The 23,972-nt window shown below is 51.8% G+C and overlaps 1 protein-coding gene across 7 annotated transcripts in view; it reads left to right on the top strand.

The window, feature by feature from the left end:
• The window catches only part of LOC118006626 (actin-binding LIM protein 3), a 105,497-nt gene extending 81,972 nt beyond the window's left edge, over positions 1–23,525 (top strand). For 2 of the 7 annotated variants that reach the window (XM_034999339.1, XM_034999344.1), the window contains 14 exons: positions 1,314–1,385; positions 4,518–4,673; positions 6,177–6,206; positions 6,701–6,830; positions 9,018–9,065; positions 11,400–11,534; positions 13,056–13,120; positions 14,381–14,528; positions 15,785–15,814; positions 16,389–16,447; positions 17,279–17,339; positions 18,079–18,086; positions 18,628–18,708; positions 23,350–23,525. In XM_034999339.1, the coding sequence (XP_034855230.1) occupies positions 1,314–1,385; positions 4,518–4,673; positions 6,177–6,206; positions 6,701–6,830; positions 9,018–9,065; positions 11,400–11,534; positions 13,056–13,120; positions 14,381–14,528; positions 15,785–15,814; positions 16,389–16,447; positions 17,279–17,339; positions 18,079–18,086; positions 18,628–18,708; positions 23,350–23,463 (1,137 nt within the window). In that variant the 3' untranslated portion in view covers positions 23,464–23,525. Of the gene's footprint in view, positions 1–1,313; positions 1,386–4,517; positions 4,674–6,176; positions 6,207–6,700; positions 6,831–7,527; positions 7,627–9,017; positions 9,066–11,399; positions 11,535–13,055; positions 13,121–14,380; positions 14,529–15,784; positions 15,815–16,388; positions 16,448–17,278; positions 17,340–18,078; positions 18,087–18,627; positions 18,709–23,349 lie in introns of all 7 variants that reach the window. The other 5 variants (XM_034999346.1, XM_034999340.1, XM_034999341.1 and 2 more) reach the window with 5 other exon arrangements.
• Positions 23,526–23,972: the final 447 nt, after the last annotated feature.

Genomic DNA, 23,972 nt, shown 5'->3' on the forward strand with positions numbered 1-23,972 from the left:
ATTGACCTTTCTTTCCTCAATTTCTACCTTTTTGGTGGCATTTCTCAAATTCAGTTATCCTTCTACAACCCTGATGTTTTTGCCACCTCTGTGCACCCCCTGTATCATTACATACTTAATATTCTTCTTTAAGTCAACCCACTACTCTTCACTTAACGGAACTTATTTTAAAATAAAACTTTATATCGCCAAGTAGAAAGCCAGTATTACTTGCTATAAATAGAAGGTAACCATAAAATACATTCAATGAAAAGGAAATGTTTCTTAAAAATAAATCTTAGAGACTCCAGCTAGATGGTGTTGCCTCTACTCTCTTTATTAAAAAAAAAAAAAAAAGGAAATGAACAGCTGTTGAGAAAGTTGCTGAAATACATCAGCACTAAGTTAAGACTTCCTCCTTGATTTAACAAAGAGAAATGAAATACAATTTTACGTTTTACTCTCCCATTTTGCAACTCAGTGTCATCAAATGCTCCCCCTAAATTCATCTTGCCAGAATCAGCACCAGTTCACAATGCACAGTTTAGGGGACACTGCTATAGAGCCCCAGGTAGAATGCTTTAATTCTAAATTGTGGCCTGAGAGATCCTCCAGCAATTTTGCAGTCCTTCAGACCAGCCCCTTCATTTTACAGATTGGGAATCTGGGATCTCTAAAATCACATAGTTCACTAGGGGCCCTCAGTTCCCAGGCTGTTTGCTTTTTGACTACAGCATGCCGTCACTCTGTCACTCTCGCAGCTTGCAGGAAGGTCGACATAGTCCCTCCTTCTGCCGAGGGAGCCATTAAGGCATCGTTGCCATTGTTCAGGGAAACATTTTTTAAGTTTATCGCTTAGGCTGATGTCAATTTGCAAGGGATACACTGTAAAGAATCAGTACTTTATGCAATTACAGGAAGTTTAACCTGCTTGTACATTTTATATAAACAAACTGCTAAGGAATGAGTACTAACCAATTTTATTCCCGTTAAAGTAAATACATTATTGGCAGGATAACCCCAAATGAAAAGTTTTATGAATAAATGCCTATCTAAAAGGCCAATTACAAATATGTAAAAAAAAAAAAAAAAAAAAACCCACAAATCCAAATTCTGTCCAACAGCCTGAAGTTCTGTGTATTTCCAATTTCATTCACACTCAGACATTGATTACAAAGGCAGAAAATAAAGAGAAAGTACAGAAAGCCAGCAAGTGTATTTAACCGTGTTGTCGCTGTTCCCTACAGAGCTGCCTTCTTCCTCCCCGCCCCTCCTCCCCTCCCCACCGGCTGGAGGTACAGCTTCTCATTCCTTCTGTCTGGTCTCTCCCACAGCATAGGCGGACGTCCGAAACTTCCATCTCACCCCCTGGATCCAGCATTGGGTCACCCAACCGAGTCATCTGCGTATGTATCAATTTTCAGCCAGCCAGAGGCCATCTGACTGTGGACTCTTCCAGCCTTCCCCAAGCTGGAGGGGCCAAGAAGACCAAAATTGGGTGGAGGGGTGGAGGGAGGGGAATGGTCTAGAGCAGGAAGACTGCTCCTGATAAGAAGTTCTAGATACAGTCCCCAAACCAGTCAGCCCTGGGTGGGCCCTGACCACCATTGCTCCATTATAATTTTACCCCAAATCTACATCCAGTTTCCTCCTTGATCCCTGGATAATGCCCACTAATGAGGCTGTTTCCTTTCCTTTCTTCCTCTGTTCAAATGAAATTCAGACATAAGAGTTATCTTTGACAGCAACTTCCATATGGTCAATACTGCCTTGCGGCTCCCACAGAAGACAAGCACTTTGATCACAGGCCATCCTCATTGAAGATTCTTGTCCCGAAAAAAAACAGACAATTATCCCCTCAGTGCTATGAATGGGGCCAGACACAGCAGGATTAATGAGCTAAATTTCAGGGCCTACACTGGGAGAAGGTTATTAACAAAGTGAGCGTGTCTGCAGGAGAGTTACCAGGATGTGCAAACTTGGGATACATATATGGCAGCGCTCTGATGCCTTTAATCCCTGGCTGGTCTTCCCTGCTACCTTTGTGAAACAAGTTAGCCCTAATGATGAATGATGTCCACCCTGGAGTCCTGGAGAAAGACTGCCCCTCTGAGGGTCAGCTCCGTAGAGATGAACAAGAGCAGCTGGGGACACCTGCCATTGTACCATCCAACTGGGGGCTCGTACACTGGGCTCAGCTACCCGTGAATGCTGCCAAGGGCATGTGTCTCCCTTCTTGTACTCTCCTGTCTTGCCTGTTATACCACCTCACCTTCAGCTGCTCTGGGGAAATGACCGCACATGTCACGTGGGCCGTGTTTTAAATCAGACCATTCCAAACATGGCTTCCAAACTCAGGGAAGAAACCATCTGACCACTTTCGGGACATGCAGTAACACGCAGAGAGGTAGAGTATTGGGTTGGATTTTCATAAATACTGAGGTTTGGTATTAAAAATAGAATTATCAATGAACCTGGAGGGGGGGCAGTTTCTTTCAAACTGTGCCCCACCCCCCACTGACTGCTAGAATCATCTTCAGGAGGTTTGATTTCGACCAGCTCCATGTGTTTTCTTCCTTCCTTCCTGGCTAATTATGTTGGGAAGCCTCTGTTCAGTCACTGTGCCTCTAAATCTAAAGCTCATTTATAACCCTATAAACACAGTAGCTATAAGAAGAAATATACATATAGTATTTTTGAGGTTTGGACTAAACCACTGAGAGGAATACTGATGGGTCGAGACAAGTTTGCAAGATGCCAAGAGCTCTCAAGGTCGAGACCTAACATCCCGCGGCAAAAGGCAGCAGTTACTTCAGCAAGGGGACCTTCCTCATAAGGTTCCCTTGGCCCACACATGCCCAAATTGGCACAGAAGTGGTGCCTGACCCGGGCAGGCTCTGGCAGAAATGAGATGGCACACTTCTGAGAGTTTTACTGAAGACGGTTTTGTGAAGGGACCATTTACAGAGGCCTAGGCTGCGTTAGGGGACCCACAAGACACCGTGCGGCATCCAGCGTCTACGGCAGCAGGACTGTCACCACCCTCGACCTGAAGAGAAGGTCCGGCAAAAGCTGGAGCTGTGAAAGGCAGCCCCAGGTGGGCACCATGCCCACCACAGCCGCTCATGCCAGGGCAGTGCCAGGGGACAGGTGCCCAGCCTCTCTCTCCACCACCCCCCAGTCTGCAGGTGCCCCCCACTGGCCCCACCCAGCTGAAAGCCAGGGAGCTTCTGATGCAGCCCATGGGGCCTCGGAGCCCAAATCGGGGCAAGGAGGAATGCTTGGTGGACCTGGAGGCAATGGAGAATGAACAGCACATGTCCAAACAAGAGTGGGCTGGGACGGGGACAGAATGGTGGAAGGGCCTTGGAATAGGTTTCGAATAGCAATGCTTGTAAGGTCTTTATGAAAGTTGCTTTCTCTACAGTAGTTTTGGCCTTGAGACTCACCTGGGCCCCCAGGCACTGGAAGAATGTTATTTGGATAATACAGTTTCCCTGGAGTCTCTGTCTAGTGGCCTCTCAATCTATCTCATGTCAGGACCTTGCAAGTCACAGTAGTTATGGGGGGACAGATCCTGGTTGACCACAGCAGAAGCCAGGCACAGAGGGAGCAGCTGGAGGGTGCAGACATGGAAAGGACAGGGCCTCGGGAGCCATGAGAAGTGGACTGTCCCTCTTAATCCATGCTGTTCTAGAGGGCTGGACTCAGCCAAGGTCAGGTAGTAGGTAGAGGCTTGTCTCAATTCAATGTGGGGGGCCTGCTTTCCGAGGGCAGCCCTCTGCCGGCTGTAAGACAGTGAGCTCCCCACACTGCAAAGCCAGCAGGGGCCGCTGGGAAGGAAGTCCTCAGGCTAGACTGGCTGGGCTTGAATTCTGATTGTGCTACTTATTAGTTGTGTGACCCTGGCCAAGTTCATTGACTTCTCTGTGCCTGTTTCCTTATTCAGAAACGAAGATGGTATTAGCACCCCACTAAGTAGCACCGTGAGTTGTATCTATCCCTACCAGGGACTTCAGACAGAGTCTGCCTCATCCGAAGTACTCACCAAATGTTAGCTCGGGTTTCACTCTCTGTGATTAATTCTGTCTTTACCACCTCCATCACCTTCAAGGCGCTGTGAGTGAAGATGTCCTCCCTGCGTGGGGTTGGAAGGCAGTCCCCACCCAGGCTGGGTAGTTCAGACAGGATTCAAACCTACTGGCTAAGTGGCGCAAAGTGCAGAACCATCTGAGTCCCATCTGGAAAACAGTAATAACATTGACACTGACTCCACAGAGGCATCAGGACACTTGGAGGAGACAATACCTGCAAAGTGCATGGCCTCACACATAAAATGCGCTCAACCAGTGTGAGCCCTGTTGGAAAGGATGGCCTCTAAGACCTGCCTGATTCTAACATTCTGTGCGTCTTCCATCCTAATATTCTGTTTTTAGTGGAAACTGGAGAAGCTCATTCCCCCTGTGCCTGGTTTTTGTTTCCTCTCTCTTTTCCCTCTTATCTCTCTGCCTCTTTCCTGTACCTTTCCTCTTCCCCAGGCTAAAGTGGATAATGAGATCCTTAATTACAAAGACCTGGCAGCTCTCCCCAAGGTTAAGTCCATCTACGAGGTACAACGCCCCGACCTCATTTCCTACGAGCCTCATTCCAGATACACGTCCGACGAGATGCTGGAGAGATGTGGCTATGGAGAGGTACGGCGTCTTGCCCCTCTCTCCGGGGCTGTTGGAGGAGAGAAGGCCCACACGGTCCGCAGCCACTCCCCTCACAGACACTTTGGCCTCCACAGTGTCAGCCCCTGCACTCTTTTAAACTGGAATTTATAGTCAACATTTAAAAATCAAGTGATTTCACCCAAAAATCTGGTTTTCTTGAAAAATCAGAGCAGGTGTATTTCCACTATCCGGAGGGGGGAGCAGCGCCTCCTATAGGCAGGGCACGGGTTCCCCAGTTCTCCCCCGTTTCCACCACCCCTGAGAACCCCAGCATTGAAGCCAAGAACCTGTGACCACTTATCACTTGAATTACTGTTTTTCTTCTAGTGGAGTAATTTTATACACAGCCCATGGCTTTCATGCCTGACAGGCTCAGTGGCCATTTAGGTTTACAATCCCTGGTAGGTAGGTTCTCTGGGTTTTGCACCTGACCTTAAGCCCCTATGTTCAAAGCAAGAGACGCTTTTTAAGAACTCAGCATCAGATGGCTTTTGAAAGAATTAAATGGTTGCTGGACAAGAGAAAGCCTTCTCTGGAGAAGGCAGGTGGCCGTTACCCTGAAGGTCCTGGCCGCCTATATCTCAGGCGAGTCCTAACCCCATTCGGGGCCCCGGAGCGAAGATTGTTGAAAGAAGGAGCCCTGGCCTGGGGAGCAGGGACCCAGGCTCTTGTCCCCACCCCACCACTGTCCCTTTCCTCTCTAAAGGAATTAGGGTTCATTTGGTTGGAAAGCCCAGTGCTGAGAGTCCCGGGGCTCTGGGCCCTGAAATGGACCAGGGCAGGGGGACCAGGTGGAGACTGATGCTCCTGAAGCCAGAAATAGCACACTGGGCCCACAGGCTAAAGCCAACTCCCAGATTTGTTTTGTTTCACTAAGTATCTTTTTAAAATGTAAATTAGTTGCCAACATTTAAACATGCAGAGATTTCACATAAGAACCAGCATTTCTGACTTGTCTTGGAAATGTAAGGAGCGGTGTTATTGTTGGGCAGGTGTCCCAGGGGCTGAGCCGCCACTGCCCTTTGCAGATGGAACATTCCACCTCCAGCCTGCCGCACCACCCACCGGCCCAACTCCCACATTGATGGCAGCAGTCCGGCCCTTGGTTGGCCCTACATTCGGGTCTCTGGGCCTGCACACTGTCCTCATGAACCACAGAGGGGTCACGAACTAGTAGAGAGACAGGGCAGGATCATAAAGTGGCTCTGAGCTTGTGGTGCAGAAGCCTGGGTCCAAGTGAAGACCCTACCACGTTGTTCCTGAGAGGCCCCAAGCCACCCCGTTCCCTCTCTGGGCCTTGGTTTCCCACTGGTAAACGAAGGGCATGATCTCAGCGTGGCTGCTGTCTGGGGAGGGAGGCCCCTGGAGCAGCTACAGGCCCGCTCTCCGCTCAGCTACCTAACCCCTCTCCCTCTCTCCCTCTCTCCCTCCTCTCTCTCCTCTGCCTCTTCCACGATGGCCTTCAAACTCTTCGCTTCTAAGTCGCTGGGAACATTATCTCCCTACTCCCAGGTAATTGAGCTGGTTCGGGGAGACCTTTTCTGTAATTGTGTCCCTTTATGCTGGCCGTAGCAGACCCCTGGTTTCACTCCCCCACCCCAGCTCCCCAGGGTGCTCCCCGACCAGGGCACGGACGGGACACTTAGGAGCCCAACCTGGAGGAAGTGGCTGTAGCTAAATGGTAGAGGATGTGCCTTTTCTACCCAAAGGGAGCCTCCCTGATGCTCCTGGGATCCTTGGCCAGGATTCCAGGCGCCCGACCCACGGGTTCTATTCAAGGGACTGAGTGATGGGTGAAGGCCCCCAAGATTGTCTGCAGTTTTCCTCAGTTTATGTGTGTAACCCAGGGAGGGGGCCTCGGTATTCAGAAGGGCAGCACCATGAATTTGGATCCTCAGCCCCCTAGAATCCTGGATTCCACCTCACTCCCCCACCTGCCCGCTAGACCCTTGGGCCACAGGCCTGCTTAATTGCCCGCCTGGCTCATGGCCTGTTTCCTCCCCCAGGACATCTACGAGAACCTGGACCTCCGACAGAGAAGGGCCTCCAGCCCAGGATACATCGACTCCCCCACCTACAGCCGGCAGGGCATGTCCCCCACCTTTTCCCGCTCGCCTCACCACTACTACCGCTCTGGTAAGGAAGGGGGAAGCCCCCAAAGGAACAGGAAGAGCCAGGGGGACCATGCAATGGCTGGCTGTCGCCAGCTGCAGAGACAGCCCAGGGCTTCCCCCCGGATCTCCGTCACGGCAGGGCCCTCTGGAGACCTGTGACCACCCAGGTCACCAGCCGGGCCTAACTGACATGCCCCTGGCTGGGGGAGAGAAGGGGCACGTGGAGCTGAGAAGCAGCAAGAAGATGGGTGGTAAGCTGCCAAGAGAGGAGGGTGGCAGGCAGCCCAGCAGCCCGGGCTGGAAGAAGACTCCTCTGTCCGTGTCCTTTGGCCTGCCCCCGCCAGAGGGCCAGAGGACCAGAAACAGGCCCAGCCTTACCCGCTCCGGTCAGGTCATCCACAGCCGCCTGGAGGTTAGGGGTGAAGCAGGTGCTTGGGTGGACAAAAGCAGCAATTGAGAGGGTGGTGGGGAGCCAAGGGGTCCAAAGACACCTCCCTGAAGCCCGGTGGAGTTGATGCTTACCACCTACGAACTCTGACGCCGGGGTGAGGCCAGAAAGGCGGGTCGAGCCTGTTGGTGCAGACACAGTGCATGAGAGCACAGCCCCTTCCTACCATCCCTGCTGTCGTCATGTCACTGCTGCCTTCAGTGCCACCGCGGTAATGCCTGTTTTCTCTGTGCCTCTGTTCTCTCTGGGGACCACTGCCTGCGCGCTCCAGGGCCCGAGAGTGGCCGGAGCTCTCCATACCATAGCCAGTTAGATGTGAGGTCCTCCACTCCGACCTCTTACCAGGCTCCCAAGCACTTTCACATCCCAGGTAGGCTGCCAGCCCACAGTCCCGGGCATGGGTGCATGCTCCGTGGGGTCGCTGGGCGCCGGCACCGGCAGCGAGGGACCCTCCCTAACCAGTCCCCCACACTAACCCGCCCTGCAGTCCCGACACGCCCGTGGGCCTTAGTCCACCCACCTGACACAGCCCGCCCTGATCAAGCCCGCCAGGAAGCAGCCGGAGAAGTGCCTCAGATGTCTGAGGGCCCTGATGGCATGCGGCAGTAAGCGTGCTGAAAGTCACGCACTTTTGCATCACAACTCTTGGGACCGAATCCCAATTCCACCACTTAGAAGCCTGTGGCCTCGGGCTGGTTCCTGAACTTCCCTGAGCCTTTCTGTTGTTCTCTCTGTACAGCCAGGCACTGTTCTCCGCCCTGAGGTTGTGTATGTGCTCAAACTAGCCCAGATCCTGCCTTCATGGTGTTTATACATGGGGAGAAAGTTAATCAATGAGTACGCAAACCAGTAAAAGGGTAATTTCAGGTAAATGATATGTGCAGTAAACATAATAAAACAGGGCATTGTGATGGAGTGACTGGGTGGGGGAGGCTGGGCTAGGTAGGGGTGGTCAGGAAGGGCTTCTTGGAGGAGGCGACATTGAGGTCAAAAGATGAGAAGGAGCCAGCCATGTGAAGATCCTAGGGAAAATATCCTGGGCAGAGGGCATAGCAAGTGCAAAGGCCCTAAAACACAGAACTGGTAGCAGTCCACAGTGGCTGGAAGTGGTGAGCAGGAGGGGGCGTGATAGGAGGTAAGAGGAAGGCAGGGGCTAGGTGACATTGTAGATGGTTTAGACAGGGTCTCACCCTGAGTTCAGCAGAGCCGGACCTGGAACCGGGTCTCCCAACTCTGAGCTCAGATTTTACTCCCCACTCGCTTTTCCCCAGGAACTCATCCTGCTGTTTCATCTATACCTTTCTCAACTGCCCCAGAAAGGTCCCATCCTGTCTATTTTTGAGGGAGTGGGGGGCGGATCATGCTGAACCGGCGGCTGCAGCATTCTGGGGACTTCCATGTGGAATGAGGCGTGGCTGCTGGGTGGAGGCAGGGGGCACCTTCCTGCATGGGATCCTGCTGAGCACACACCACCTCGTGCCTGCATGCCCACCATTCAAGCCCGAGTCCCTTCCTCAGCACCGTTAGAATCCATCCATTCCTCTCCTCTCACCTTTCTTAGAACCTCACGGGTTGAGGTGGGAAGTTGAGTTTTGGAAGAGCATGTCCACCAGGAAAAGATGGTGGACCCTCGGGAAAGATGCTGACTGCCTCTCTTTCTGAGATCAGCTGACCAACCGCTGTCTCCTTCTTTCTCTCTCTCTCTCTCTCTCTTTCTCTCTCTCTCTCCTCCCCATGGCCCCTTCCTTGTCTGCCTGGCAGCTGGAGAAAGTAACATCTACCGGAAACCCCCGATCTACAAACGGCATGGTACGGTCCGGGCAGAGAGGGTGTGGCCAGACAGGGGGCGGGGCCTTTAACCATCTGTGCCGATGGTCTACAGGGGCCACCAGGAGGGACACATGCAAGGCTGCAATTCGGTCTTTCTTGGTGGCTACCCCCCAATCACTTGCGGTGACACTGGGGAGGAGTTTGGTGTCACTTCAAAAGAGCAAGGAAGGCCTCGTGTCACCTAAATATTTTCCCACCTCCTTTCCAACCCCCCTTCCCTGCTGTCTGGTGTCCTAAATTCCACGGGCAGAGTAACGCTTGTCAAATGCACAGACTACTGGGAGTACTCCAAGGCATGGATGCTCAAATTTCGACGGTCATTAGAATCATGGGGGATACATTCAGATTCCTGCACCCCGCCCCAGACCTACTGCATCGCAATTTTGTGTTTGTAACAGTTTCTCCAGGTGATTCCAAAGCCCGGCCCAGCTTAGAAACCACTGCTCTAAGCTATTCTCCGTCATGGTGTCATGAGAGTAAATGAAGGCTTGGGGAGGAGATGTGGATGAGAAAGGAGCAGGGCTTCGATGAGGGTGCCTTCATTCTTCCATTCATTCCTTCAGTGTTTCTTTGAGAATGGTCTATGGAACCCCTGTACCTGAGAGACTTATTTAAAAAGCAGGTGCCCTGGCCCCTCCCCTGCCCTAGACTTCCTTATTAGAAAAACTGGGAGTGTGACCTAGGAATCTACACGGTAACTGGCCTCATTCATGATTCCTACCTGCGCTCCGTATGAGAACCACCAAGTCAGGCATCACTGAGACCCCCTGTTCCTTCTTGCAAACGCACTTACTGAGCCTCAGCTGACAAAGCACACCCTTTGCCTTGAGGATGCAGAGGTGCAGAAGTTACCCTGTATCGCCCTCCCATGCCTGCAGGCTACCTGGGTAACAGAGGGGAGTGCAGAATCAGAGAAGCACCGAAACACAGGTGGAAACAGCCCAGTACTGGGATCTGAGCTCACTGAGCTGGCGGAGGGGCCATACAAATACAAATGATGGCTCTAGCTTAAGACCTGACAATTTAGACAAACATCCTCAGTTTCAGAGGGGCCCAGGCTGGGCTCCAGGTGAGTCTGTGTGCACGTGCATATATCTGTGTGGCTGTTGAGGACAAGTCATGTACCCCGAGTGGCCACAGAAAGGTACCGACCCTGACAAAGCCAGTTTGTCCAGAAGAGGCCCTCAAGTCTCAAATGCCTCTGGACTGTGTGGGATTTTCCAGATGGGCTCTGAGGGGCAGCACCAGAGCAGGCTCAGGAGGAGTTAGGGAGGAGGGAGATTGCCTGGCTAAGCGGGCACCTGAAAAGGCTGAATGACATCAGTTGGGGCGGGAGGGACTGCCCAGGATCAAGTCTAAGAATCCGCAAGCTTTGGAAGCTTTGGAAGCCAGTGCTGCTGGGGGAGGGCGCACAGGCTGGAGCTGGCAAAGGGCCGACCCCAGGACCCTCTGCTGCTCTGGCTGCACGGGGTGTGGGACTGTCCCTTCTCTCCTGAGAAATGTCAGGGGCCCCCTTGTTTCCCCAGCCCTCTCTTGGCCCCAGTCAGCCTCTTGCCAGGCTTCAGGCTGTGCTAAGGTCACTGCCCCAGAAGGTTTTGTGTCTGCAGTAGGTCTGATGGTCCATGTCATGGAAGCTTGAAGCCGGGTGGCACCTGACCCAGCAGACCAGTTCGGATACTTACTGATAAGGAAACTGAGGCAGAGAGGGACAGGATGTGCCCATTGTTACAGCTAAGTGGCAGAGCCGGGGCCAGAACCCAGCATTGCTGGCTCCCTGTCCGGTGCTCCTTTCTTTGGGCCATATCGTCTCTCGAAGCAAGGTTTGGCATTTCAGTGCGAGGAGAAAGTTGATAGGCCGCATGGCTCGCTTTGGCAATTTCCACCCAAGTATGGCTCAAATCCCAAACGAGACAGGCTTTTAGAGGCTAAGGAAGGTCAGGGCATGGGATCACCTGGGACCTGTCTAATCTTACTTGGAGGAGCCATGGCCTTAGTGTTCACTTGGGAGCAGACCTGGGGGTCCATGAGATATGGTAGCAGAAGCCCTGAGCTGGGGTCTGGTCCAAGTCTGGTCTACTTGCCGTGTGGTCTTCAGCAAGCCCCTTCCCCTCTCTGGCATCCAGATTCCCAGCTGTAACATGAAGGTCTTGGCCTCAGGGCTATTCCAGCTCTGATGCTCCAAGTCCCAGACCCTGGCCTCAAAGTGTCCTCACTCCCCTGGGCTGGAGCCTGGCCGAGGCAGGTAAAAAGTATACAGCACACTCTTCTAGGACACTCTGCTTCCCTGAAGCTCTCTCCTTGGGTCCTTTGCAGGTGATCTGTCAACAGCAACCAAGAGCAAAACAAGTGAAGACATCAGCCAGGCCTCCAAGTACAGTCCAGCCTACTCACCGGACCCCTACTATGCTGCAGAGTCCGAGTTCTGGACCTACCATGGGTCCCCCAAAGGTAATGCACCCCACAGAGGAGCCTGGACCAGAGCCCTGTCACCTGCGCCGGGGACACACGGTTAGGACGGCTGCCCCTCCTTCATACAGTCGTTCATTTATTCATTCAGCAAACATGTACTGAGGGCCAGCCTTGGGCTCGAGTGAGTCACTGCGAAGCAAAATAGAGCAGGTCCTCGCCCTCGTGGAGGAGACCTAGGCTGCAGCTGGAGGGGGAGGTGATGTGCAGGAAGGAGGTGACACAGGAGGTGGGAGATGATGACAGGGGCGTGCTGTCCAGCCTGGAATGTGACAGAACCTTCTCAAGGCAGAGACTCCGCTGCCACAGGAAGAGTGGGGTGGAGGTAAGCCAGCAGAATATAGAATCACATCTGCAAAGACCCGGGGTGGGAGGGCAGGTTCCCCTGGAGGAAAAGAAAGGCTGTCAGCTTAACCGGGAGCCAGAGAGGAAAGGAAGCAGGTGGGGGGTGAGGGGCCAGATCCCACGAGGCCTTGTGCACTGAAGCAAGGATTTGGGTCTCTATCCTAAACCGTAGGAAGCCACTGAAGGTGACAGGATCTGCTGTGTGGGTTTAAGAGACCATCTTGGCTGTGGGGTGGAAAGCGGCTTGGAAGATAGAAAAGGCAGTTTGTGCGAGATGGGGGACTCTCGTAGGCACCCTGATGGGGTCTTCATGGTCCTTGGGGTGCCATCCCACCCAGTCAGGCATCTCAAGCTGTTTCTTTTAAGCACGGGGATGCATTTTCATCAAGCTCCTTTTTGGGTCAGCACACAGCCTTTACTAATTGAATGTCCATTCTGAGCAAAGCTTCACAGGAGCTCGGAGATGGTCCCTTCCTTGCCCTCCAAAAATTCTGCATTTGGAAAAGGAGCTAAGACAAACAAGCACAACTACACCCCGAGATAGACAGAGATCTCTGAGAGATATATGTGTTTGGGGCGGAGGCGTGGTGGGAAGAGGTATCCTACACCGTTTCAATCACAAAAGAACAACCCAAAAAAAACCTCCAATTGACTTAAGCCAAAACAGGGATTTTCTGGGTCACGAGAGTGAAAGTTTTTGAGGCACAGCTGGATGCAGAGGTGAAGGCCCGCCGTCATCAGAGCGTGTCCTGTCCCTGGGGTGGCTCCGTACTCAGCATGGCCCTGCCCTGGTCATGGCAAGATGAGCTGCAGCCCATCTAGGCTTAATATCCTACCCTGGACAGAAAGAGGACTTCTCTCTCCCACCAGCAACAGCAAAAGTCCCAACATCGAGGCTCATTAGCCGTGTTTGGGCAGTCAGTTTCCCCTGCTCCTCATGCCCAAGAAAGGGAAGGGCTGCTGGGCCTTTCCATACAGGAGGCCCCCGGTGGAGGGGCGGTTCACCAAAGTACACTCGCTCAGGGCCACTCGGCTACGAAGTGCTGGGGCCGAGAGGAAACCCCTGCCTGTGAGGCTCTGCGTCCCTCTGTGTCCTCTGCTGGGGGCCGGCTGAGTGGAGAGCCCACGCGGGAGCTGATGCTAGCTGTCTTTTGGCAGTGCCCCGAGCCAGAAGGTTCTCATCTGGAGGAGAGGAGGACGATTTTGACCGCAGCATGCATAAGGTGAGCAGGCTCCACCCTGGATGAGATGCCTAGACAGTGTGTTACTGAGGGTTTGATCATTTGCTAGTGACAGAAACCAAATTCAAACCCACTTATGGTAGAAAAAAGAAGCCTGTAGCTTTGCATAACCAAAAAGTCCCAACGGTAGGAGGAGTTTCAGGTATGGCTAGATCCAGCTGCTCAGCAAACTGCCACAGGAAAGTTGTCTCTCTCTTCTCCTGTGCTGGCTCGCTGCTGCGTTGGCCTCATGCTCGTGCAGGTTCTGTTGTGGTGGCAAGTGGGTGCCGGCAGCTTTCGTGCACTGCTGGTGGGAGTGGAAACTGGTGTGGCCACCAGGGAGAACAGTTTGCAAGTTCCTCAGAAAGTTAAACACAGATTTACCCTATGACCCGGCAATTGCACTTCTGGGGAAATATTTACCCAGAAGAATTGAAAACCAGGACTCAAACAAGCACACGTCCATGATCTTCATAGCAGCACTACTCACAAGAACCAAAAGGGAAAATCACCCAGATGACCATCTGTTCACAAGTGGAGAAGCAAAATGTGGTGCATCCATGCAGTGGAATGTTACCCAGACATAAAAAGGAATGAAGGACTGATACAGGCCACCATGTGGACGAACCTTGAAGACATTATGTTGAGGGAAAGAAGCCAGACACAAAAGCCCACATATTGGATGATTCCATTTATACGAGATGTGCAGAATAGGTAAATCCACAGAGCCAGACACAGGCTGGTGAATACCAGGGCCTGGCAGGGGAGGGAGAGAGGGAATGACTGCTTCCTGGGTCCAGGGTCTTTTGGGGGAGGAGTTAAAAACTGTTTGGAACTAGACCGAAGCGGTGGTTGTACTAAGTGCCACTGAACCGTTTACTTTAAAGTGGTTAATTGTATCTGATGTGAATTTCACCTCAATAAAACGTGTTTTTAAAAAGATGGGTGCCAGCAACAACAGCCAGAGTCCCAAGGAAGGCCCTCCCTGGCCCGGCTGGAGCCTTCCACCCACCTGCTGTGGGCCGGGCCAGCTTTTGGTGCCCTCCACCAGCCCCACCTCCCACTCCCCAGAGCACAGGACCACTTGTGAAGAGAGACGAAGTCCCAAAGGAAGCTGGGAGGCTGCAGGGAGGGAGGGATGCTGGAAAGGCGAAAATGACAGAGGTTCCCCGGAATCTGGCCACCCAGCCTTTGTCCCAAGCCTGTTCTGTTTCCTGTTCTCTGCTTCTTTCCCACTTCATCTTGCTCCTCCCCCACACCCAGCTCCAGAGCGGAATCGGCCGCCTGATTCTGAAGGAGGAGATGAAGGCCCGGTCCAGCTCCTACGCGGATCCCTGGACCCCACCCCGGAGCTCCACCAGCAGCCGGGAGGCCCTGCACACAGCTGGCTATGAGATGTCTCTCAATGGCTGTAAGCACCACCCTGGAAGTCTGCCGGGCTGGGGGCATTTCCTCTCAATTCCCTCAAAGAATCTGAACTCCTGTGGCCTTGCCTGGGTCTAGAATACGGACTTGGCAAGGTGCTGTATGGGGCACTAAGTAAGACCATATTCTGCCATGAGCAGGCACTTGTTCCTTTGGGGTATCTGAAAGCTGTGACTTCTAGTCAGGCTCAGTGTAAAGAAAAATGTCTTCTAATAGCCTGAATGGCTCGAAGATATGAAGGACTGGCTCTTGAGGTAGTGAGCCCCTCATCATAGGAGGTAAACAAGCAGAAGCTTGGTGCAAACACTCTGCCCAGAGATCCTCTCATTGTAAACTTCTCCCTGTTTCTGGACAAACACATGCTTCCCTCCCTTCCTTACCCCTGTGGGAGTCAGTCCTGCCAGGAAATCCTATCTCAACTCAATACTTGATGGATAACCCTCTGTGCCAGACATTTGTAAATACATTATCACTCTTGGTCCTCACAAAGACTGGCAATATAGAGGGATTATTATCACCCACTTTATAGATGAGAGACGTGAGCTTACTACTTGCCCAAGGTCAATAAGCTGGTAAATGAAAGAGCCAGGATCAGGCCCAAGTCAGAGGGACTCCAAGGCCATAAGCTGTTGCGTCTTTCCCATACTGCACCTTGACTTTAGGTGAGACTGAAGGTGGTGATGGTAAAGATGATCAAGCCAGTTTTATGGAGGGTTTTGTGTGTTGTCAGACACTGTGCTAATACCTTATGGTATTATATGTCACTTATTCTTCACAATAACCCCATAAAGGAGACACTATCCCACTCCATTTTACTATGAGAAGACCAGATCACGATTGAGTAACATATAGAAGTTAGGTATCTATTAATGGCAGAGCCAGGCTAAATTGATGAGCCTGTTCCCCTGTTTGACCCCCCAGGGGCGCAGTTTTCAGCCCCTGGCTCTGGGCTCTGGGCAGTGCACCAGTGCTGCTCGAAGTCTGGTTCTGTTCGATGGCATCTATGCAGCACATATCACAGAGCACCTGCTTTGCACCAGGTGCTGGGCAGGGGAGAGAGGATGCCGTGCAGGTGCAGCAACTGGAAACTGACTGGTGAGAAAGGAGGTAGTGAAGGAGGCTCCTCCTCTCCACCAGCTAGGGTAGCCCAGGAATGGGAGCCATATCTGTCTGTCCCCATGAACTTTCCACCATGTCCATCTGTCCCCATGAACGCTGATACCTGGCTTTTCTCTCTTGCAGCCCCTCGGTCCCACTACCTGGCTGACAGCGGTAGGTTCTGCCTGCCCTACCTTCAGACTGTCGTGTCCTGGGAGAGCCAGGGCCGAGCTGGTTGCAGGTCCCCTGTAGCTGAGATGTCCCAGCACAGTCCCGATCTCAAATGGCCCACCCCGTTGTGTTTGTCAGACATAGACCTCCATCTTTGGTCCTGGAACCAGGGTTGCCATACCCAATAGATCCCAGAGAGAAAGAACATGCGTCTCTTCCACCTGCCTGGGAGCCTGCCTGTCTGGGCTCTGAGCTCAAATCCAAATCCCAGGGCCTTTGTCCAGAGCCAGCTGTGGCCAGGACACAGGGGTTCATCACAGGAGCATAGATGTGTGCAGGGTGAGGCCACAAGACTGCACACATGGGCTTCAGGCGGGCCTGGAGTTCTGCCCGGGCGAGGCATCCCCGAGATGGTCAGTTGCGTGTCTATAGTGCAGGGGGAGGAGCTGGTGGTCTCTGCCCCTTCCCACTTCCCACGGGGTCGGGGAACAGTATTGGCCATGTGCAGCCAGGCGGCATCCGGGACAGGGACCCCTGGCTTGGGGCTTCTGGGAATTGTTTGGCTGTTTCTTTTCAGATCCCCTCATCTCCAAATCCGCCTCCCTGCCTGCCTACCGAAGGAACGGGCTGCACAGGGTAAGAGAGGCTGTGCTGGGACCGTTGCCCCCAAGATGTTAGCAATTCCAGCATTAGCTCCACACTCTCAGAGCCTAGACATGACTTTTGCTCATGCAACAGGTATTTATTGAAAGCTTTCATATACGCCGGGTACTTGGAATACATCAGTGATCCCTGCCCCTTGGAGCTTCTATTCTTGTAGAGAGAAACAGAAAGCAAGTAGTAAATAGTATGCAAGTCACACTATAGAGAATGTAGAAGGTAATAACGTGCTAGGGGGAAAAAAAAAGAAAACGTGGAGCAGGATAAGGGGGATTAGCAGTTTGGGGAGGGGGCAACATGCAATTTTATTTTATTTTTTTTTAAGATTTTATTTATTTATTTACTGGAGTGAGAAAGAGAGGGCATGAGCAGGGAGGAGGGGCAGAGGGAGAGGGAGAAGCAGACTCCCTGTTGAGCAGGGAGCTTGCCGTGTGGCTCTATCCCGGGGCTCCAGGATCATGACCTGAGCCGAAGACAGCCGCTCAACCAACTGAGCCACCCAGGAGCCCCTTGCAATTTTAAATAGAGCTACCAGGGCAGATTTCATAGGACAAGTGGTATTAGAGCAGCAAAAGAAAGCATGAAATGCAGTTCACCAAGAAATGAGTATTTATCGAGTGCCTACTGCGTGCCACTGCCAGGCACCAGGGACGTGGCCATGAGTTAGGTCACCCTGACTTGAGACCGAGGCTCTCTGAGAAGGGCCATGTCCCATCCACCCCGGCCCATTTTGGGGAGGTGGGGGAATGCTTCAGGGAGGCAGCAGTGAGCTTGCTCAGGCCAGCCCTGGCTCTGTCTCCCCTGCAGACACCCAGTGCAGACCTCTTCCACTATGACAGCATGAACGCCGTCAACTGGGGCATGCGAGGTGAGTACCGGCCTCCCCTGGCACTCGCAGCAGCTTTGGATGCACTGCTCATAACTGTGGCTTGACCTTCCACCAGCGATCACTACAGATTCTGGTCCCACGCTGGGCTCTGTCCAAACCCCGAGTTCCCACACTCCCTTTCACTTCCCATTCCCTCCCTTTTCCTCCCCTCTTCCCTCACCCTCTCAAGTCCCTGGCCTTGGGTGATCTCCAGGCCATCTGTCCCATCTGGGTTCCCAGAGCCATTGCAGGGTCGTACTGCTGAGCTAGAGTTGCCTGCCAGCCCTGGGTGGAGGGAAACACTCAGAGCCAAATGCACATTGTTCCCAGCACACGTTCCATGAGCTTCATGCTCTCTGCCAGTGATGCTCTCCTGCTCGCCTCCACCAGCTCGTACAAGCCGGCTCAGGCAGGAGAACAAGCCTGGTGATTAACATAACATAAAAAAAAAAAAACAACACTGGGGTATTCCTCTGGAGGATGGAGGATCTTGCCCAAGTGCTTCACAATCTCAGATTCTTCTTATTACTATTCTAATTATCACGAAAGTCATTCTTCGTCTAAGACGCTATCTCTGGGTCAGCCCAACCCCTATCTCCAGCCATCCATTGTGCTTGTACCAGCCTTGATTCGGGGTGAATTCGACAAAGACAGAGTCTCTAAGACAGAGGCTGGTGTAGTGGTGTAAAGCAAAAACCAATGTATTTCCATTTTGTGTGTCTCTCTTGTCTCTCCACAGAGTACAAGGTAAAGGAGACACAGAGACTCTGGGGGTCTCTGAGACCCCGGATGCTGCTACATTGGGACCCAGCAGGAAGATGACAGCACTGTCTACACAGGAAATGGACCATCAAATAAATAACATCAAGGGTCCTCTTCAGACCAGCATTTCCAGTCCCTCCTTGGCCTCCTTTCCCTGAATTCTGCCCTATGTCTCTTGCCCACTAAAATCAGACAATTCCCTGTGGGACTCAGAGACTTTCTGGAGGCTTGCCAATCATCAGACATTAGACATTTACAATTAGGAGGCCTTAGGCCACATTAATGTCAAATGCCACCAAGCTCATTCCTAGCAGTATTAGGGGACTCGGGTTTTGCCTTTGGGGAGAAGGTACTTTGAGGCCTCCAGGCACCCCCAAGGAGAATAGACGCAGCCCTTCCTCCAGACTTTCATCTCTGGCCCTGTCTGGGGAGAGGAGGTGCCCAGACACAAAATGTGGCTGGAGGGACAAGCCCACCACCTTCAGCCAGCCTGGTGCCTCACCCCCACCCCATCCTCTCTCCCCAGATCTACCCTTATGAGCTGCTGCTGGTGACCACAAGAGGAAGAAATCGGCTGCCCAAGGATGTGGACCGGACACGTTTAGAGGTGAGTCTAGAAAACTGAGCAGGAGCTTTTGGGTTTGAAGAGGTTCCAGAAGTTGCCTGATGTAACCCAGCTCGGGAGGGCAGGTAGAATGAAGAACTTTAAGGTCACATCCTTGTGGGAAAAGCAGAGACGCCAACCTGGTTTCTTTAGCCTAAGACTAAACATTGCTGTGCTGCCTTCTCAATTCAGTTAGCATCTGTGGTGCACAGCTCCGGCGTGTCCCCACCTGATGCTTTTGTAGACTTAAGACAAGAGCTAGATTTGGTCCCTGCCGGCAGGGGCCTGCAGTCTGGTTGATAAGAAGAAACACAGCACTGGTTTTCTGTGGGATGGTACAGAAAACTGGTGCTCCTTGTGGGGAGCACGGGGGAGTCAGCACTGTGTAGAAGGTAAAAGCATAAGGTGGTCTCACATCAGACTCCAGGTCCAGCCCTGGTCCTGCCGTCCCTAGACAGCCATCTTGGCCAAGGAACAACCTCTCCAAACCTTAGTTTTTTCCTCTGTGGAGTGGGGCAATTGTGTTTCCTTCAAGGTGCCAATGGACGCGAATGAGGCACTACCCACAGAGGCCTCGGCACAGAGTCTGGCACTATCCTGGGTGCACAGACTTCAAAGGAGCAGGTTTGGATGGGTGGAGAGGGGAAAGAGAGCATCATGATGAGCGGGACAGCATCAATAAAGCAGAGGCAGGGCTGAGCACAGCATTGGGCTTTCCAGCAGTCCACTCCACTTGGCCTGGAGTTCCAGTCCCTGGGCCCCCGATCCTGGAGCACCCTCTGCCCTTTCTACGGTGCTTCTCCCTGCCTCTCCCTCTCTTAGAATGCCCTTCCCATCTTGCCTGCCTCCTCACGCCTTAGGGCCTCCCTGGAGTGATGCCTGTGTCCCAGGGCCCCCCAGACCTTCCCAGGATGTGTCCCTCACCCCTCCTCCAGCCTCTCCCAGCCCTGTGTCCAGACTGTAGATCAAGCACCTCTTCCCCTTCCTTTGTATCAGAGCACCCAGCTATCCATTTCCTCTGTCTGACAGAAATGGTCAGTCCTCTATCTACCATGAGGCCTGAACCAGGGGAAGTATTGGAAAATGTTTGTCGAATCGAATGCAGGTTTCTAAGAGAGGAGGCTCAGCACCCCTTGGGATGAGCGTATCGACCACCGTTCATCTGGCTGCTGGGAATTCGCCCAGAATAAAGGGTTGGGGCAGAGGGAGGGGAATGTGAGCAAGCCAGGAAGCTCTGTGAGTCCCTCCAGCTCTAGCAGGCTGGGCTAGCAGCCTAGCAAGCGGGTGATTATCCCCACATTTATAACAAGGGCCTCCTTTACGGTCTAGCAGCGAGTAGCGGCCGGTGCTGAAGGGGACAGCTCCCAGGGCAGCTCAGTGGAACCGGCATGAAGGGATGGAAACCTGGTTCATCCTGGAGGACCAACTGCCCTTTTATATCCTCCATGACACCCAGAAGCTCCCACTAGGGAAGCGTAACCTGCCCTAAGAATCAGAAGCTTCTTAAAAATACTGATACTGCACCCCAGCCTAGACCAATTAAATCTCAGTCTGGGGAAGGAGCTCAGGCACTGGTATTTTTCAGAGGCTCCCAGGGATGTCTACCATGGAGCCTGAGCCGAGACCGCAGGGCTACGAACATTGCCCAACCCCCTGCACCAGTTCAAGGAGGGGACTGAAGAGCTCCTCAAGGAGCTCAGAGTGTAGATCGTCCTTCACCCAAAAGATATTTATTGGAAGTCTATTATATAGACTAGGTCCTGTTCTAGGTGCTTGCGCTATATCAGTGAACAAAACGGGAACTCCTGCCCTCGTGGAGCTGGCATTCTCACTTGAGGAGACAGACCCCAAATGACACAAGTAATAAATAAATGATCTAGAACATGGGAAACGAATAGGGCTGAGGGAAGAAGTAAAGGAGAGCAGAGAATTGGGGGTTAGAGGGAGAGGTAAGCAGCGGTATTAAACCAGGCAGTCAGAGCAGATCTCACTGAGTACCTGACATGCGAACAAAAACTCAAAATAGGAGAGGGAGTTAGCCATGCTTATATAAGGAGGAAGAGCATCCCAGGCAGAGGGAACAGCCACGGCAAAGGCCCTAACCCAGGTGAGAACAGCAAGTGGTGAGTGTGGCTGCGTCACATGAGCACAGGGAAGAGGATGAGGAGGAAATGGAATCAAAGGCAACGAGCACCAGACTCCCCCATGTGACAGACACATGAAGAGATCATTGCAGGAGTGAGAGCGACCAGCAGCTGAGTGCTTCCCACGTGCGGGCCGCTGTCCATGACCTGCACTATCACATTCACCCTCACTGTATCCAGGAGCTAGGTGCTAGCATGCTCCCACTTTCCAGAAGAGGAAATCGAGGCTCAGTGGAGTGAAGTAACTTGTCCAAGGTCACACACCTATGTCTGCCTGGCTCTAAAGCCCATGCACTTCACCTTTATGCTTTCAAGTCTGTGGAGAGAGTCATAGGGAAAACGCCGACATTAGGGGCTCTGAGAACTCGCAAGAGAGAGGAGGCTCCAGCTGGTCCTTCACAGAGGGAGAGCCGGGAGCCTCAGTCTCCTCCAGCGTGTTCTACAGTGGACCCTGGATGCAAGTTGAGTCAACCATTCCTTGGCGTCGAAACTCATGAAAAAGATTTTTGGGCACAGCAGAGAAAACGGGCTAGAGAATCAATAGTAACCGTCACCCTGCAACAAAAAAAAGAACAGATGAGACTAACTGACAGTCCCCCTCAGTCTTTACCGTGGAGAGCTGAGAAGAGAACTCCCCCGTGTCCACAGCATTTCTCAGCCCTCGCTTGAGTGCCAGTGAGACAAATATCGATAAGTAGACAGCATGGACAAAAGAAGGCACTGTCTGGCCTGGAGAGACTGAAAGGGTCCAATAACCAAATGTGATATGTGGATGCTGTTTGAAGCCTTATTCAAACAGCCAAACTGTAAAAAGATATTTTTGAGACAATTAGGGGAATTTTATTATGGGCAGGTATTAGGCAATTGGGAGGAAGTACTGTCAATTGTTTTTAGGTTTGCTCATGCCCTCATGGTTACCTAAGAAAATATCCAGTATGTTTTGCTATCTCTGGGGGAGATGATGGTGCAGTAAAGAGGCAGGAATCGATTCGATGTCTAAAAGTGTGCTTTAAAATACTTCAGTAAAACACAATAGGTGAAGCAAATGTGACAAACTCTTGATAACTATTGAAGCTAGGTAATGGGCCTGGGTGTACATTGTGCTATTTTCTCCCCTTTGAGTATTTTTGCAATTTTTCATAATAGAAAGACTTATTTATGAATGTTTAATGGGATTGGCCAAGGGGGCAGCAAGAGTGCACTGTGTTTGCAAGCAGAAGGCCTGGCCTTTGGTCTCAACTCTGCTACTTACCCAGCTCCCCTCCCTCCCTCCCTCTTGGTCAAGTTAGTCATTTTAACTCTTTGACTTCTGGTTTTCTCATCTTTGAATTAGAAAGAAATAATGTCTTGTTTTCAAGGGGTTGGAAGGATTAAGTGAGAAAATGGGGGCGACCATATATATAGTCATGGGCATGACAGAAATGCAATGCAAGGATTCCTGGTATTAGAAAACCAGCTCAAAGCCACCAGCAACCAATGATATCTATCAAAAGTATCAAAGTTACCTTTGCTTCAAGATCTGGAAATGTGGCCAAAATATTAGTTCATGTAGGCCAGAGAATGGGCTAATCACCATGTGGCTGTATACATAATTCTCCGTGAATCTCCTTCAATATTCAGTGGGCTAACATGATTGCTACGAACAGGTCATCTCAGTGATTCCAGGAGGTTTTCAGGGAGGATATATACCCAAAAATCTCCTTTCAAACATAATTTAAATTTTTATTTTGAAAAATTTCAGACCGCCAGAGAAGTTGCAAGAAGAGTAAAATGAACATCCTTCTACCATTCACCTAAATGCACAAATTGTTAACATTTTGCCACATTTCAGGTGCCATATCTTTCTAACTCTGAAAGGTTTTGACAATGTATCAACTTTCAAGGCTGTTTGGAAGGGCAGGAGGGAGGGCAGGCAGAAAGGAGGGAGAAAACCTGTCAAGGAATGCAGAACCATGTTTCATTATATGGCATATTTGTTTTCATGTAAGAAAAAAACGAAATGACATTTCAGTGGGTGGAGAAATATGAACAGCAGTTTTTTTCATTGAATGGCCTGAGGAATAGCCTTCCAGCTCGTTTGTAAAAACACTAATAAGAGGAAGTACACCCTAAAATCTTGGCTATGCCCCCCTTTTTCTCCCAAAGTTAGGAAGAATTGTATTAATTCGTACACACTCCGGGGCACAGAATGCAAGGAGCAGGATGCAGACAGGTGAGGTCAGCCACGTTGCACAGCGAGGCACTTGGGTGAAGTGCCACCTGAGTCTTGGGCAGGGGTGGCCTCTGCAGACCAGCTACGGAGGCCCCTTCCAGGAATCATTCACGCACACAGTCTTGCATTCCACAGCTTCTCATCCCACACCTCTGTAGGTCAGACGCTGTGCCAGGCACGGCACACCCAGAGGAAACACACAGGGTCCGCTTCTGCCCGCACCTGCCCCCAGCCTCCACCTGTCGTCCTCAGGCTGTTCCCTCTCTGTCCCCTCCCACCTCTTTTCAGCGCCACCTGTCCCAGGAGGAGTTCTACCAGGTCTTCGGCATGACCATCTCTGAGTTTGACCGGCTGGCCCTCTGGAAGAGGAACGAACTGAAGAAGCAGGCCCGGCTGTTCTAGGCAGGGGCTCTATAAATATATATGCATTTATATAAAGATATATGTAAAATCTCTATCCTGAAGCTCGGTATAATCCTCTCTTGTGTAACAGGACACACTGCCTGCCATGAGACTTGCTTTTCTGTACTGTCAGGCAAGCCCACGTCATCGAGATATTTTTATGCTCCTTACTTTATCTTTTCTAAGTGCTCTGGGGTTTGGGAAGGGATTTGAGGAGACTCCCATCCTTTTACTGGGGATCCTTTTTATACTGAAACATCTGTCCTAACCTGAGTCCCCCAAGGTCCAACTCTCTTTCCTAAAGGAGGTGCCTGAAGAAGTCTCTCTTCTCTCTGCTTCTCGGCTCCTTCCCCAGTCTCCAGGGTGGATGCTGACCATGCAGTTTTCACACCTTACTGGCCCCAAAGGGGCCCTCACACGGGAGGATCCACAGTGATCTCCCAAAGTCACTGAGCACCTTTGAGAGCCCGTGAAAAATTTTCTCATCTCCCGCAGTTAGGAGTTCAGTG

This window comes from Mirounga leonina, unplaced genomic scaffold, assembly GCF_011800145.1.
Source record: "Mirounga leonina isolate KUSES-001 unplaced genomic scaffold, KU_Mleo_1.0 Mir_98, whole genome shotgun sequence".
In the NCBI taxonomy this organism is placed as follows: Eukaryota; Metazoa; Chordata; class Mammalia; order Carnivora; family Phocidae; genus Mirounga; species Mirounga leonina.